The 12,298-nt window shown below is 47.2% G+C and overlaps 5 protein-coding genes across 5 annotated transcripts, besides 5 other annotated features; 4 read left to right on the forward strand and 1 right to left on the reverse strand.

Moving 5' to 3' along the window:
- Positions 1 to 127: a repeat region.
- A 1-nt stretch (position 128) lies between these two features.
- Positions 129 to 298: a microsatellite.
- Positions 241 to 457: a repeat region.
- Positions 458 to 513: a repeat region.
- An 809-nt stretch (positions 514 to 1,322) lies between these two features.
- FPSE_07613 (uncharacterized protein) lies at positions 1,323 to 2,909 on the forward strand (the record flags this gene model as incomplete). Its single annotated transcript, XM_009260731.1, has 2 exons — positions 1,323 to 1,459; positions 1,520 to 2,909. 2 exons carry the CDS (start codon positions 1,323 to 1,325, stop codon positions 2,907 to 2,909), a joined length of 1,527 nt encoding a protein of 508 aa, XP_009259006.1.
- A 375-nt stretch (positions 2,910 to 3,284) lies between these two features.
- Positions 3,285 to 3,989, reverse strand: FPSE_07612 (uncharacterized protein; the record flags this gene model as incomplete). The annotated part of the gene is made up of 4 exons (XM_009260730.1): positions 3,285 to 3,365; positions 3,430 to 3,511; positions 3,709 to 3,809; positions 3,933 to 3,989. 4 exons carry the CDS (start codon positions 3,987 to 3,989, stop codon positions 3,285 to 3,287), a joined length of 321 nt encoding a protein of 106 aa, XP_009259005.1.
- Positions 3,990 to 5,236: 1,247 nt separating this feature from the next.
- Positions 5,237 to 5,790, forward strand: FPSE_07611 (uncharacterized protein; the record flags this gene model as incomplete). Its single annotated transcript, XM_009260729.1, has 2 exons — positions 5,237 to 5,598; positions 5,655 to 5,790. The coding sequence occupies 2 exons, from the start codon at positions 5,237 to 5,239 to the stop codon at positions 5,788 to 5,790; spliced, it is 498 nt and encodes a 165-aa protein (XP_009259004.1).
- A 734-nt stretch (positions 5,791 to 6,524) lies between these two features.
- Positions 6,525 to 7,751, forward strand: FPSE_07610 (uncharacterized protein; the record flags this gene model as incomplete). The annotated part of the gene is made up of 1 exon (XM_009260728.1): positions 6,525 to 7,751. The coding sequence occupies one exon, from the start codon at positions 6,525 to 6,527 to the stop codon at positions 7,749 to 7,751; it is 1,227 nt and encodes a 408-aa protein (XP_009259003.1).
- Positions 7,752 to 9,645: 1,894 nt separating this feature from the next.
- Positions 9,646 to 9,667: a repeat region.
- Positions 9,668 to 10,557: 890 nt separating this feature from the next.
- Positions 10,558 to 12,086, forward strand: FPSE_07609 (uncharacterized protein; the record flags this gene model as incomplete). The annotated part of the gene is made up of 5 exons (XM_009260727.1): positions 10,558 to 10,569; positions 10,889 to 10,968; positions 11,018 to 11,371; positions 11,554 to 11,641; positions 11,727 to 12,086. 5 exons carry the CDS (start codon positions 10,558 to 10,560, stop codon positions 12,084 to 12,086), a joined length of 894 nt encoding a protein of 297 aa, XP_009259002.1.
- Positions 12,087 to 12,298: the final 212 nt, after the last annotated feature.

Below are 12,298 nucleotides of genomic sequence, written 5' to 3' on the forward strand. Positions count from 1 at the left end.
AATTTAAATTAATTAATATTATAGTTATATTAACTTATAAAGTATTAATATCTTTTAAGTTATTTTTTTTATTATAATAATTTAAATTTATTTTTATTAAGTTTTTTTATAAAGTAATTTTTAAATAGTAAAATAATATAATATATTTTAACTTTAATTAAAATAAAAATAATATTATTAATAAGATTTAAAAAATAAAAACTTAAAAAGTAATCTTTTTTATTTTACTTATTATAATAATAAAATATATTAAAAAATAAAAATATTATTAAATAGATTTAAATATAATTAAAATATATACTATTTAATATTATAAAAAAGTAAATTTAATAAATTATTTTATTTTAAAAAAAATAAAATAAAATAAATTATAAGATTATTAATTTAAATTTTAAAGGAAATTTTTAATAAAATTCTAAAAAATATAAAAATAAAAAATAGTTTAAATTTAATTAAAAAAAATACTTAATAATTATATAAATAAGAACTTTAAAAATAGCTAATATAATTTAAGGTATAAATATAAGTATATAACCTATAAATAGGGAAAAATAGGGAAAATATATATATAATTAAGGGCTAATTACAGAGGCCTATAACTAAGGTGGCCTAACTACCCGGCCTAGTAGGTCCTTAGGGAGACCTAAGGCACCTACCAGCCAACACAGCAGATAGCTCAGGTTGTGCTAGGTAAGCTCACAGTTTAAGAAACCCAGAGTAATGATCTCACTTACCTCTGTAGCTTCAGCTGTAGGAACGATACAAGGGTGACAGATAGGTACCTAGATATATTTGGCGTCGTGAATCACAGTCTTTACAGCACGACTTTTCAAATCCGCATAGCAGGTTGAAGAAGTGGCTGAAGAGCTTGGGGCTTGATACTACCTGACTTGCTCGACGCAACTTGATTGAAACTAATGCCCTGTAATTTACGGATAGTATTAGATGGTTTTACCCTTCAGGTAATAGATTCGATATTCTGTCCGTAGAAGCTTCTAGTATCCATATCCATACCTTGGTAGGCACTAAGGTAAGGAACATCTTGTGGTAATTGTCATGGAAATCATTCATAACTCATGGTTGCCTACCTGCCCGAGTCCCCCCTTCCTACTCCATACTGCCCGTAGACTCAGCTCAAGGCCCCCTACACTGTAACCCCGCCGTGCCCGGGCACGCTTTCGTCTTTATTAGCTGCCTGCTTACATCACCGCCAACCAAGCTCAACCTCCCCGCGATCGTCTTTGATCAATAGTTCACAACGTTCCTGGTTCATACCTACATAAACTTTGCATCGCTATTTCTTACAGGACTCTACCTATACCATGGCAACCAACGTCGTTGTGATAGCATCCGACTTGCGGCGGGCTACTATCAAAGTCACGCCTGGAACCTACCTAATTGATGTATTGGAGGAAGCATGCCGAAGACTTAACCTCTCCAGTGACAAATATCTCGTCAAGTGAGTCCATGCACATCCTATTACTTTCTTTGGCCAGATATCAATAACATCTTCTTTCAGGCACCGGCAAAAAACAGTCGATCTTTCCATCCCTTTTCGTACTTCTGGTCTAAGTCCTGGCGCAAAGCTCGAGCTTGTGCAGAAGTCAAAAACACCCTCCGCCATTCAAGTCGCTCTTCAAATCCCACCCCCCGATGGTCGCGAAATACCAGGTGGAAGGCTGATCAAAAAGTTCCCCAGCGATCTGACCATATGGAAGGTTCTACGCCAATTCGAGAGTGGCGAGGCGAGTAATGGAAAGAACATCAACATCACTGCCCGCGGGGTTGCGTGTATGGAAAACAGCTCAGGAAGCGGCAGCGGGCAGTTGCATTACGAAGAACCCGTCTTGAACATTATGGGTAGAGAACTCTCGTCTTTCACAGACTTCCAGAAGACACTGTCACAACTCGGATACAACTCTGGAAGCGTTTTGATCAGATTGTCCTATCGCCAGACAGACAAGACACTATTCGACGCCATGACAGAAATCGGCCAATTCTTCAAGGAAACAGACGAAGAATACCAGAAGGAGGAGGCACCAACAACACAAGAGGCCGAGCTTGTTTCAACCGAAGAAGTAGAGAAACAAGAAGAGCAAGCACCACAAGAGGTAGCCGACTCCAAAATGACGGATGTCCAGGCAGAACAGTCTCCGGCGGTGATTCCGATTCAGCAGGAGAAAGGACCCGAGACTGTTACAGAAGATGATATGGAAGTCGAGTCTTCTCAGTCTAATGACCCACTGGCACCTGTAAACGTCTTCCTCGCACCTTCGGGGTCAACGCCCGCAGCAGCTTTGGCTCCTGCTCCCGAAACAGACTTCGCTCCCACCATTGCGCATGCGCAGCTCCACCAAGCTCGATTGCAGGAAAACTCAAGAAACAGGCGACTACTTTCGGATAAAGAGTTAGAAGAGAAGGCTGCTGCAGAAGCCGCCAAAATCAACGCTATCAAATCCATTCTCGTCAAGGTCAGATTCCCAGACAACACCAGTAGCGATTGGGAGGTGAGCCCATCGCATAGTGGACAGTTCCTGTACGACGCTGTTCGACATGTTATGGTCCATAACGACCAGCCTTTCCATCTTGTTCTTCCCGGAACCAAAATCGTGATCAAGGACGACCCCAGCTCCAGCAATGGACTGATAAAGGCCTATAAAATGTCTGGACGCACTCTCATTAACTTGGTCTGGGATGATGTGGTGCCATTAGCTGTGCGGAAAGAAGCTTTCCTCAAGGCCAATATCGCTCAACAAGGTCAACAAGTCAAGGTCCCCGAACCTGTCACTCCTGATGAGAAGGATGAGGATGTTGCCGTGGCTCGGCCAACACCAACAGAGAAGGATGAGGGATCGGGAGATAAAATTGCGAAAAAAATACCCAAGTGGCTCAAGCTGGGGAAGAAATAGGCGGCTACTACATGGGTAATAAAAGGTTGTTGGAAACATTTTCGACAAGCATTAATGATCATCATCGGCGTTGGAAGTATCACACAGTAAACCAGAAGTTAGTCAGCGTAATGCACAGCCATCGGCATCATCATATTCATGTTGTACGACAAACTTCACACTGAAAAGATAAACGGCTGTCACAAAGTAAACTGGTAGGAGCGTGGCTTGATCATTATGCCATAAATTGCTTGAAAGTGTTGGTATTCCGGTGAGCCGCAGCTTCTTTACCACGGAGCATCAAAGCCGTTAAATTTTTAATTGATCATACCGTGACCACGCCAATCCATGCGAACCCCATTCGGTTCCAGATTCCCAGAAATCAGATTAAGCGATTTAGTGACCAGCACGGCGAGACTCAGCGATGACACGCTGGAGCTCGTCGACCTTGGCCTTGGCACGGCCGAAGGTACCGAGCTGTGACATGAGTTAGTATGTATATCGGGAAACGTTTCGGTGTTGCTTCTGCGGTTCGACGTACTCTCTTCTTGGCGAGCTTACGGGCACGCTTGTCCTTGGAGTTGCGGAGCAACTCGATGACTCGGCGCTCGTAGGGAGCGAGGCTGTTGAAAAACGATGGTCAGTAAAATCTTGACGCAAGTTTGATGTGGCTCCTCCTCATCCGGCAAAATCGAGAGCGAGTACGGACACAGAAAGCCGCACCAGCACAAGTAACCAATGCCCAGTCGGTTCATCCATCGTATATCCGTTCTCCCAGCTCGATTCCCCATCTCCTCAAAGCAAAATTGTATTGACTTACCCAGCAACCTCCTTGACAACCTCGCGAACGAAAGCGGTGCGCTTGCTCAGGTGACCCTTGGTTCGGGAAACACGGGGCTTGACAACACGGGGGGTGGTTTTCTGTAATATCGGCGACAAATGTCAGCGTCCATCGTCTGCTAGTTGGATTTCGTCGCGCCGTCATCCGTCGCGAAGGCGAAGCAGAGATCCTCCACGAGGTGAGACTGCGACAGGTAAACGTACGTGGCCCTTGTTGAGGCCAACGGCCAGACCGGACTTCGCGGGGGTATCAGCGGCCATTGTTGCTGGATGGGTTAGTCGAAGGGTTGATCGAGAATAATTTCCAACACGAAGAGGGATCACAAAAAGACGGAGAGGAGTTAAAAGTTTTCCAATCTGTGGGTCACGTGCCGGAGGGGTAAATTTTTAGCGATGTGGCTGGCTTGTGGCGTAAATGCAAATTGGGACCTCGAGTTACCAAACACTACTACAGACCTAAGATAAACTTGTAAGGAAGACCTTTTCATCGTCCAACATCAATATAGATAATTTCTATTAATATTAATTGATGACATGATTTAACAAGAGGGAGCTCGCACTAAAGACAAAGTATTGATCTTCTCGACTGCCGATGAATGCCAAGGCTCTCCTGGGTACAGCTCGCTTCTTAGAACACCTGAGATACCCGGATTCGATTGAGCATCCACGCATTGGGGCAAACAACAACCTCCTTCGAGAGATGAATTGTTGACGCAACGAGGTAGTAGATAACCTGTCAGGCTCGTCCCCTGCTACCGTTACTTGGTTACCTCCCAGCCTCTCAGACCCTGATGTGGGAGATCACTTAAGGGTATGATTCAATGCACATTATGATCGGCAACCGAGTCTCAAAGAGTGCATCTCGCAATCCTATCTGTGTCTAACAGGAACGTGCAGACACACCTCCAGACTTTCAGTGATCGCTTCTCAATCCAATCAATTTTCATGACGACATCACGCTTCTATTATTGTAGCACTCGACGGGAATAGCATCGTTTCACACTCTATCCGTGACCAACAGACAACTAACCGCTGAGATACTGGCAAACGTGCGCTGTCCATACAGAGGACAAATCCACTATTAAACCTCCGGCCCAGCAAACATGAAACATGATCGGCATCCAATCAATAACACTGCCTACTGACGGATCCTCACCTCTAATCCGTAAACTCTATGTCTGCTTTGCGGAATCAGGAAGATCAGCAGGTGAAATCAGATTACACGAACACGCCGAAGGGGATGACAGGCCCGTTTTAATGATATGCTGGGCCGCGTGTTCGGTAAGGCAAGGAGAAGCCAACCAGAGAGACTACTACGACTCTGACGTCGTGTTCTCCATATGGCTTGCTCGATAGGTTTATAACTAGTCATGTCTCGACGTGAAAATCCATCACTTTCTTTAAAGTAGGTATATCTCACTACCTTCTTCATAACCTTATCGTCTTTACTACTACTCTGTTGCCTCCAACCTTGATATTCAATATTTTACAAGACCCGTACTCTCACGATGCATCTCGGACTCGTTATTCTCTCTGCTCTCCCTGCTACCTGGGCCGCCCATGCCTATGCCGTCCCCCAGAGCTTGTCAGCCGCCGAGGACAACGGCTGCACACTGCCTGATACCTACCATATCCGCAACTTCAAGGCAGAGTCCAAGGATGGCGGAAAAACCCTTACTGGCTTCGATTTTACATTCCTGGACGAAGACACAGATCTGACAACTCCCTGCCACAAGAACTCTTCCTCAAAGCCTATCACCGGGATGGGCACCGACCGATTCGCGTGCGATGACCGCGCTGTCGAGTTTCTGTGGGACGGTGACTATCAGAAACTTTGGATGATGGAGAAGGTCTGCAGCCAAGAGGATGGGTAAGTAACCCCGATATACCAGTTAAAGATATCTTGGTTGTTAACATATTGTATAGGAGCCTACCATACGAGGCCAGCGGAAGCGTTATGCTCCCTCTCAAGTGTTCCAGGACTGGCAGTTGCACAACCAACTCAACAGACCACAAGTCCGGTTTCACTAGCCTTCAGCCGTCCAGACAGCCTCCAGTCTAGATACTTTGATTTGTACGATATGGGATCTTGTAGTTTTTCTGGCATGCTGTGTCAGGGGTAGAGTGTTATAAGCACGACTCTTTTGGTTATTCGAGCCACATGAGAGACGGGAAATTCGGAGCTTCAGGCTCGAAAATGAAACATAATGTCTTTTTTGATGATAGACTAGAAATAGAATATTCAACATTCAGTTCCCGGCCCAATACATAAAATCATTCGTAACTGAGATGCATGGTGAATTGTTCAGGAACCCTTCGTGGAATGGTCCAACTGCCAAGGTACTAAAGCGGGCCTAATAGAGAATCCGGGGTAGGACAGGCTCATTCAGCTACTCACAGCCCCTCAATTCTCGGGAACCTCTGCATTGCTGGTCATTTGGCAGGCTAATCAGGTACTGCTCATCACGGTCAAAGAAGGTATGACCTCAACAATTTGAGGTGTCACTCACGAGACCTGTCAACCCTGATCTTGACGTCTTCACTTGATCGACTCGAGATTCCATCGTCTCTTTTCTGGGAGCTAAATTAGATTCCTCAACAAAAATAATCGCCTTTATTATGCATAAGTTCGCTGTTGTTCCCTCCTCTCCTAATGCAGACTATCACTTATGAGCTATTGACCTGCTATTAAGCTTGGATTCATTCCTCCCGACATTTTCAGAGCGCAGTGTACGTCTATAACCACGTTTACGACTCGTCTTAATTACATACTCTCACCGCAAATCCCAATCCGTTATGCGGTTCAAACTTGCGGATTCATTGCGCTTTTTCACCGTTCAGCTCATATTGGCTACCTCGACTCTCGCTCTCAGTAATCCTGGATCATCATCGCAAAAACACAGCCCCAACCCAAGTGCACCGTCACCGAAAGGCATTTCAGTACCCTTCTTTGCGAATCTCGAACGTCTATCACGACTTGTAGACATCGCCTACTGCATCGGCACAACGGGCGTGAGAAAACCATTCAACTGCGTGTCACGATGCAATGACTTCCCCAGTCTATCTCTCATCAACGCATGGAACACTGGCCCTTTGCTAAGCGACAGCTGCGGATATATCGCCGTAGACCATGGGGTGACGCAGCATGGTGATAGCGGTGACTTGACCGCTGGCGAGCCTGCTATCGTAGTAGCCTTCCGTGGAACCTACAGCATTGCCAATACGATTGTCGACTTGAGCACTGTTCCTCAGGAGTACGTGCCATACCCATCCCCAGATCATGGTGGCAGTGAGCCTCCCGACGAACCCGAACACACATGTACGAATTGTACTGTACACATGGGCTTTCTCCAGTCATGGAAGAATACTCGACAGTTCGTTCTTCCACAACTGAGACAGCTAAGATTACAATACCCCTCTTATCCGATACAGCTCGTCGGGCACAGTTTAGGGGGCTCTGTTGCTTGTCTTGCTGCACTGGAACTGAAGGTGTCGCTGGGGTGGGAAGATGTTATTGTCACCACGTTTGGTGAGCCACGCGTCGGAAACGAAGGTCTAGCCCGCTTCGTGGATGAAGTATTTCATCTAAATGATGATAATCACCCAGAAGGGCGCGAATTCAGGCGGGTAACTCACAAAGAAGATCCTGTGCCTCTTCTGCCTCTAAGTGAATGGGGCTACAAATCACACGCGGGCGAGGTATACATCGCCAAGCAAGAACTGACCCCTTCCGAGTCTGATATCTACATGTGTATCGGCGATAACGACCCCAAGTGCATAGCAGGAGCAGATGATTCGTTATGGATGACTATCCGCCGGTTGTTTCACACTAGAAGCCTTTTGACGGCCTCGGACAAGTTGGCGGAGCCAAATGGTTTCCCTTCGAGATTCAAGCTGTGGCAGCTCTTGTTTGCGCACCGGGACTATTTCTGGAGATTGGGACTTTGTGTACCTGGAGGAGATCCCGCAGACTGGGGTAGAGGGCGATATCAAGGTTTAGGCCCAGATACTGAGGAACTGTAATTTTGCTTGGCGTTTACAAGTTTGCGAAAAGCCTTGTATTGACGATACCTTTAATGCATTATTAATTAGGTGGTTTAACTTGACAACAAGCGAGTAGTGTTTACCGATAGGCATCTTGTGTTTTCTAAGTTATGAACATGTTTGTGAGCGCGATCGTCAACCGAAAGACATGACAACCACAGTAACGTAACTTTCAACTTGGCTGGGTGTTGTATACCAGGCTGTTGGCTCTTACTCGGAACGGATACGGATACACTACGATTTTCCAGCTGCCAACTCACGGTCCCCGGCCACTCCCGCAACGACCACGGGCTAGACCGAACGGAAAGCTCCACAAGTTAAGTTAATATGTCAGGTAAAGACAGGGTCATTCGAGATCAAATGACCACAAGATGTCTTCGTATTGATTAAGTTTTGTGAGAAGAAAGAAAAGAAGAAAACGCCGGAAATACGAAGTCTATTTCAACCATAGTATCTGTGTCAACTTGATATGGAGTGTGCAGTCAACTTCTAACACCCATTCACACATCTGGCCCGCATATTCACCAAGAGAGAAACGAAATCCATCTACAGATATGTACTCTATTATGAGCTGAACGGTACTCTGTACTTGAGGCAAAATTGGTTCCGCCTTTGGTGGAACGTGGGCTTCGGTTGATTACAGATGGGTCCGTGGGGACTAGAAGAGAGTCATTCTATCAGTAATAAGGGGTTGCTCAAGATGACGAGCGAGCTGCATTGCACTGACTTCTTTAACGAACTGTGTCGGATTGTTTGAAGAAGGATCTGTTAGCTGGTGAGTTGCTAAAACCATTTGACAACTACAATTGCACCACTACTACGTAGTTGAGTGCAGTTCATAAAACAGGCTAGGATATCGTCTAGAACAAGATAAAAGAGTTCCCGCATCCAGGTTCGTGGATTTCTCGACGCTTGCGGTATGGGATGGGTCGGGTTGCATTTTCAAGCGGAATGAGTGTCCATCTTGAAGAAACATACAGGGATAGTTCTGTTGATACACAGTAACAAGATGGGCAGATCTCGAGATTTGACAGTTGACTGATACGTAGGGTAGATAGGTAGTGATTGACATGACAAGTTGACAACTCACGGCATTGCCTCTGAACTGTGCTGTGCATGAGCCTGACTTCAAATGAATTGTTTGAAATGAGTATTATCGTAAACTTACTCCATGTTTCAGCGAGCGGGACCGAGCCTGATACCAACATCGCAACAGTTGTCTCAGAGTTAGGGTCGAGAACAGAGTCATAAAGTTCAAGTTACTTTGCGCTGGCTAATAGTAGGTGGTTGGGTTGGATGAGTCTTACAGACGCTGGAGTGGGCGGCTAATATAATTACAAGGCGGACGAGCCCAGCCTAGGAAATGAGTTCATCTCACTCTCGCCTTGTCTCTAGGAGTTTCATGAGTGGGAGAAGGCACCTGAATGGTAGGCTCCCACCTTCAATCTAAAACTCTTCTCTCAGGTCTCAGTCTTGTTTGATTCGTTGTGAGACACGAATTGCTGTTGTGGCAGGCATAGATAACCAAACAGGGGGGATGAATGGATCCTTTCCCAACTAAGCCACAACGAGGCTGACTTGACGGGATCCTATCTCATGCAAAAGGCAGATAGCATTGTGATTTCACCAAGTAAAGACCCAGCAATCGACTCTACCTGAACTGGTTTGTACATGATTATTGCTAAGCAAAGTGAATATCTATCTACCTGCCAGTAAAGGGGACTCGATTGTAACGGAAACATGAATGAATCAACGGAACATGACGTGCCAGGACCATCCAGATCAAGAACCTGGGCTGGATTTGTTTTGTTTGTAGTAGCACAATAGAAGAGGGGTGAAGGAGATGGAAGCTTTGCGTGTCGTCACCTATTCCTTTTTTTAAATTTTTTTTTTTTGCACTCACGTGGCTGGTTTTCATTGTTCGCATTCAATTGGTGCCTACTACTAACCTGGCAGGTGCCTGGGCAGGTGTAATAGTACCTTAGAACAGCCTGCAATTTCTGCCCATGGAGTCGTCGATTGAGGGTGCAATTTGGGTGAGGCGGGCAGCTATATTGCCCATATTTCAGTCTAAACTTTTCAACGGGGATGTGTTCCGCTTGACGGGGAGATTCAGTAGCTTACCCCCTTTTTTTTCTCTTCTTGTCTGATTTCCTCTCTTCAAATCGCTAAGTACATAGTGTCGGTTACGTTGAATATCAGAGCGGTGACTGGGTTCCATGTGAGTGAGAACGGCACTAACAGGTTTACCCGACTTGCCTCAGCTGCTCGGGTAGGCATGAACTGCACTGTACTTCAGAGAGAGAAGCGAGCGGTGTCGAGGTAGCCCGGTGAGAAAAAAGAAATCAACAAGTCCACATCAACATGACCAGGGCCGTCCACCTCTGCTATGATGTGCTGTTGTTAGCGATGTGAACCCCCAAACCGCTGGCGGGCAGTGGGCGTAGGTTGGCGCCTAGGCTGCCCGCCGAAATTTAATGCACAAGGTACCTACCGACCGCCGCCATACTGTGCGGCCTGCCTGTCGGGTCCAATGCTCCATTGCTGGCTCTGAGCAAATGACCCCACCTCCACAGCCCACCCACTCCCAGTCACTCTCTCGTTCTCTTAGTACCTTACCTGAGATTACTGTCGCTGGTTGCCTTTCATCTCGCTCCCTCTTCTCACCCCCCAAATCTCAACCTCCAAAAATTCCCATCTTCTTACTCAACCTCAACTTCTAACTTTCTTTTCCGTTACGACCGCTTCCTCTTTTCTATCAAACCAATACCCAAAATCTTCCACAATGGCTACTGAGGTAAGTCGCTATCCTGCTGCACCACTTTCCCCTCTTCTGGGGAAAAGGGTCTTACGTCCTTTTCCTGCTCGGCCTGTTCCCGCCGAAGCCCACACAACCCCTCAGTCGAAGCCCAACATGAGCGGCATCAACATCACGAGATTCCACGATAATTCCCGGTTCATGGCCTCTACAGCATAGTCATGCAGCTCACGATGCTCGTTTGGATCTCTTGTTCGCCCTTCATGTAGCGCTGGCTGTCTCTACCTCCAACTCGTCGCTCACTGTCCCTATCTCTCTATTAAATGTGGTTTCGATGCTAACTATCATGGTGCGATAGCGTGAAAGGTTTGTCCACATGTCCCCCGGCCGCTTCTCTCCCGACAGCATCGGTGCTCGACATCTTGTCAAGCTCGACGGGTATTCAAACGTCAAGCCACAGGACACCGTTTCGCTAACCTTAATACAGCAAGACCTTCCTCGCCCGCCTCTGCGAGCAGGCTGAGCGCTACGATGAGATGGTTACCTACATGAAGGAGGTGGCCAAGCTGGGCGGAGAGCTCACCGTTGACGAGCGTAACCTTCTCAGCGTTGCCTACAAGAACGTTGTCGGTACTCGACGTGCCTCGTGGCGCATTATCTCCTCGATCGAGCAGAAGGAGGAGTCTAAGGGATCCGATAAGCACGTTTCGACCATCAAGGACTACCGCAACAAGATCGAGACCGAGCTCGAGAAGGTCTGCCAGGATGTCCTCGACGTTTTGGACGACTTCCTTATCCCCAACGCTGCCACCGGCGAGTCCAAGGTCTTCTACCACAAGATGTGCGTTTTTATCTTCCCCGCCTCTGGCCTGAGGCCCCTCGCTTTCCGCCCTTTTTGTGCTCATGCACCAACCACTACACCCATTTCGACATTTGCGTGTTTTTTTTCTGAAAGGAAAAAAATTGCAATGCACCTTTAATTATTTGGTATCGTAGCTGACCAGGTTCATTTTCAATCTACAGGAAGGGTGACTACCACCGTTACCTCGCCGAGTTCGCCTCCGGTGAGAAGCGCAAGGGTGCTGCCACCGCTGCCCACGATGCTTACAAGGTAAGGCTAAATCCCCCCACCACAGTCACATGCCGCAAGATCCGGCCCCCTGGTGCCCCTCGCTGACAGTTGTGCCCAACCACAGAGCGCTACCGATGTTGCTCAGACCGAGCTCACTCCTACTCACCCCATCCGTCTGGGTCTTGCCCTCAACTTCTCCGTCTTCTACTACGAGATCTTGAACTCCCCCGACCGTGCTTGCCACCTCGCGAAGCAGGCCTTCGACGATGCTATTGCCGAGCTCGACTCCCTGTCTGAGGAGTCTTACCGTGACAGCACCCTCATCATGCAGCTTCTCCGCGACAACCTTACCCTCTGGACCTCTTCCGACAGCGCCGAGGGTGAGGCTGCCGGTGCTGCTGATGCTCCCAAGAAGGAGGAGGGCGAGGCTGCCAAGCCCGCCGAGGAGGCTGCTGAGGAGCCCGCGCCTGCTCCTGCCTCCTAAATCTATCAATAATCCCCTCGATACCACATGCGTCTCGGCATATAGGAACCGAGATGTATTCTCGCCCCGGTTACACTCGTCTGCCCCTGGACACACGGATAGCTGGGACTGTCTTGGGCGGGCTGGATGATAGTACGAGGCTTCTTCTTTTTGCGCGGTGCGTTGCTTTTTTTCACGGCGATGGAGAGGGAGGAATGAATCAATAAGGGTCT

This window comes from Fusarium pseudograminearum, chromosome 1, assembly GCF_000303195.2.
Source record: "Fusarium pseudograminearum CS3096 chromosome 1, whole genome shotgun sequence".
Classification (NCBI taxonomy): domain Eukaryota; kingdom Fungi; phylum Ascomycota; class Sordariomycetes; order Hypocreales; family Nectriaceae; genus Fusarium; species Fusarium pseudograminearum.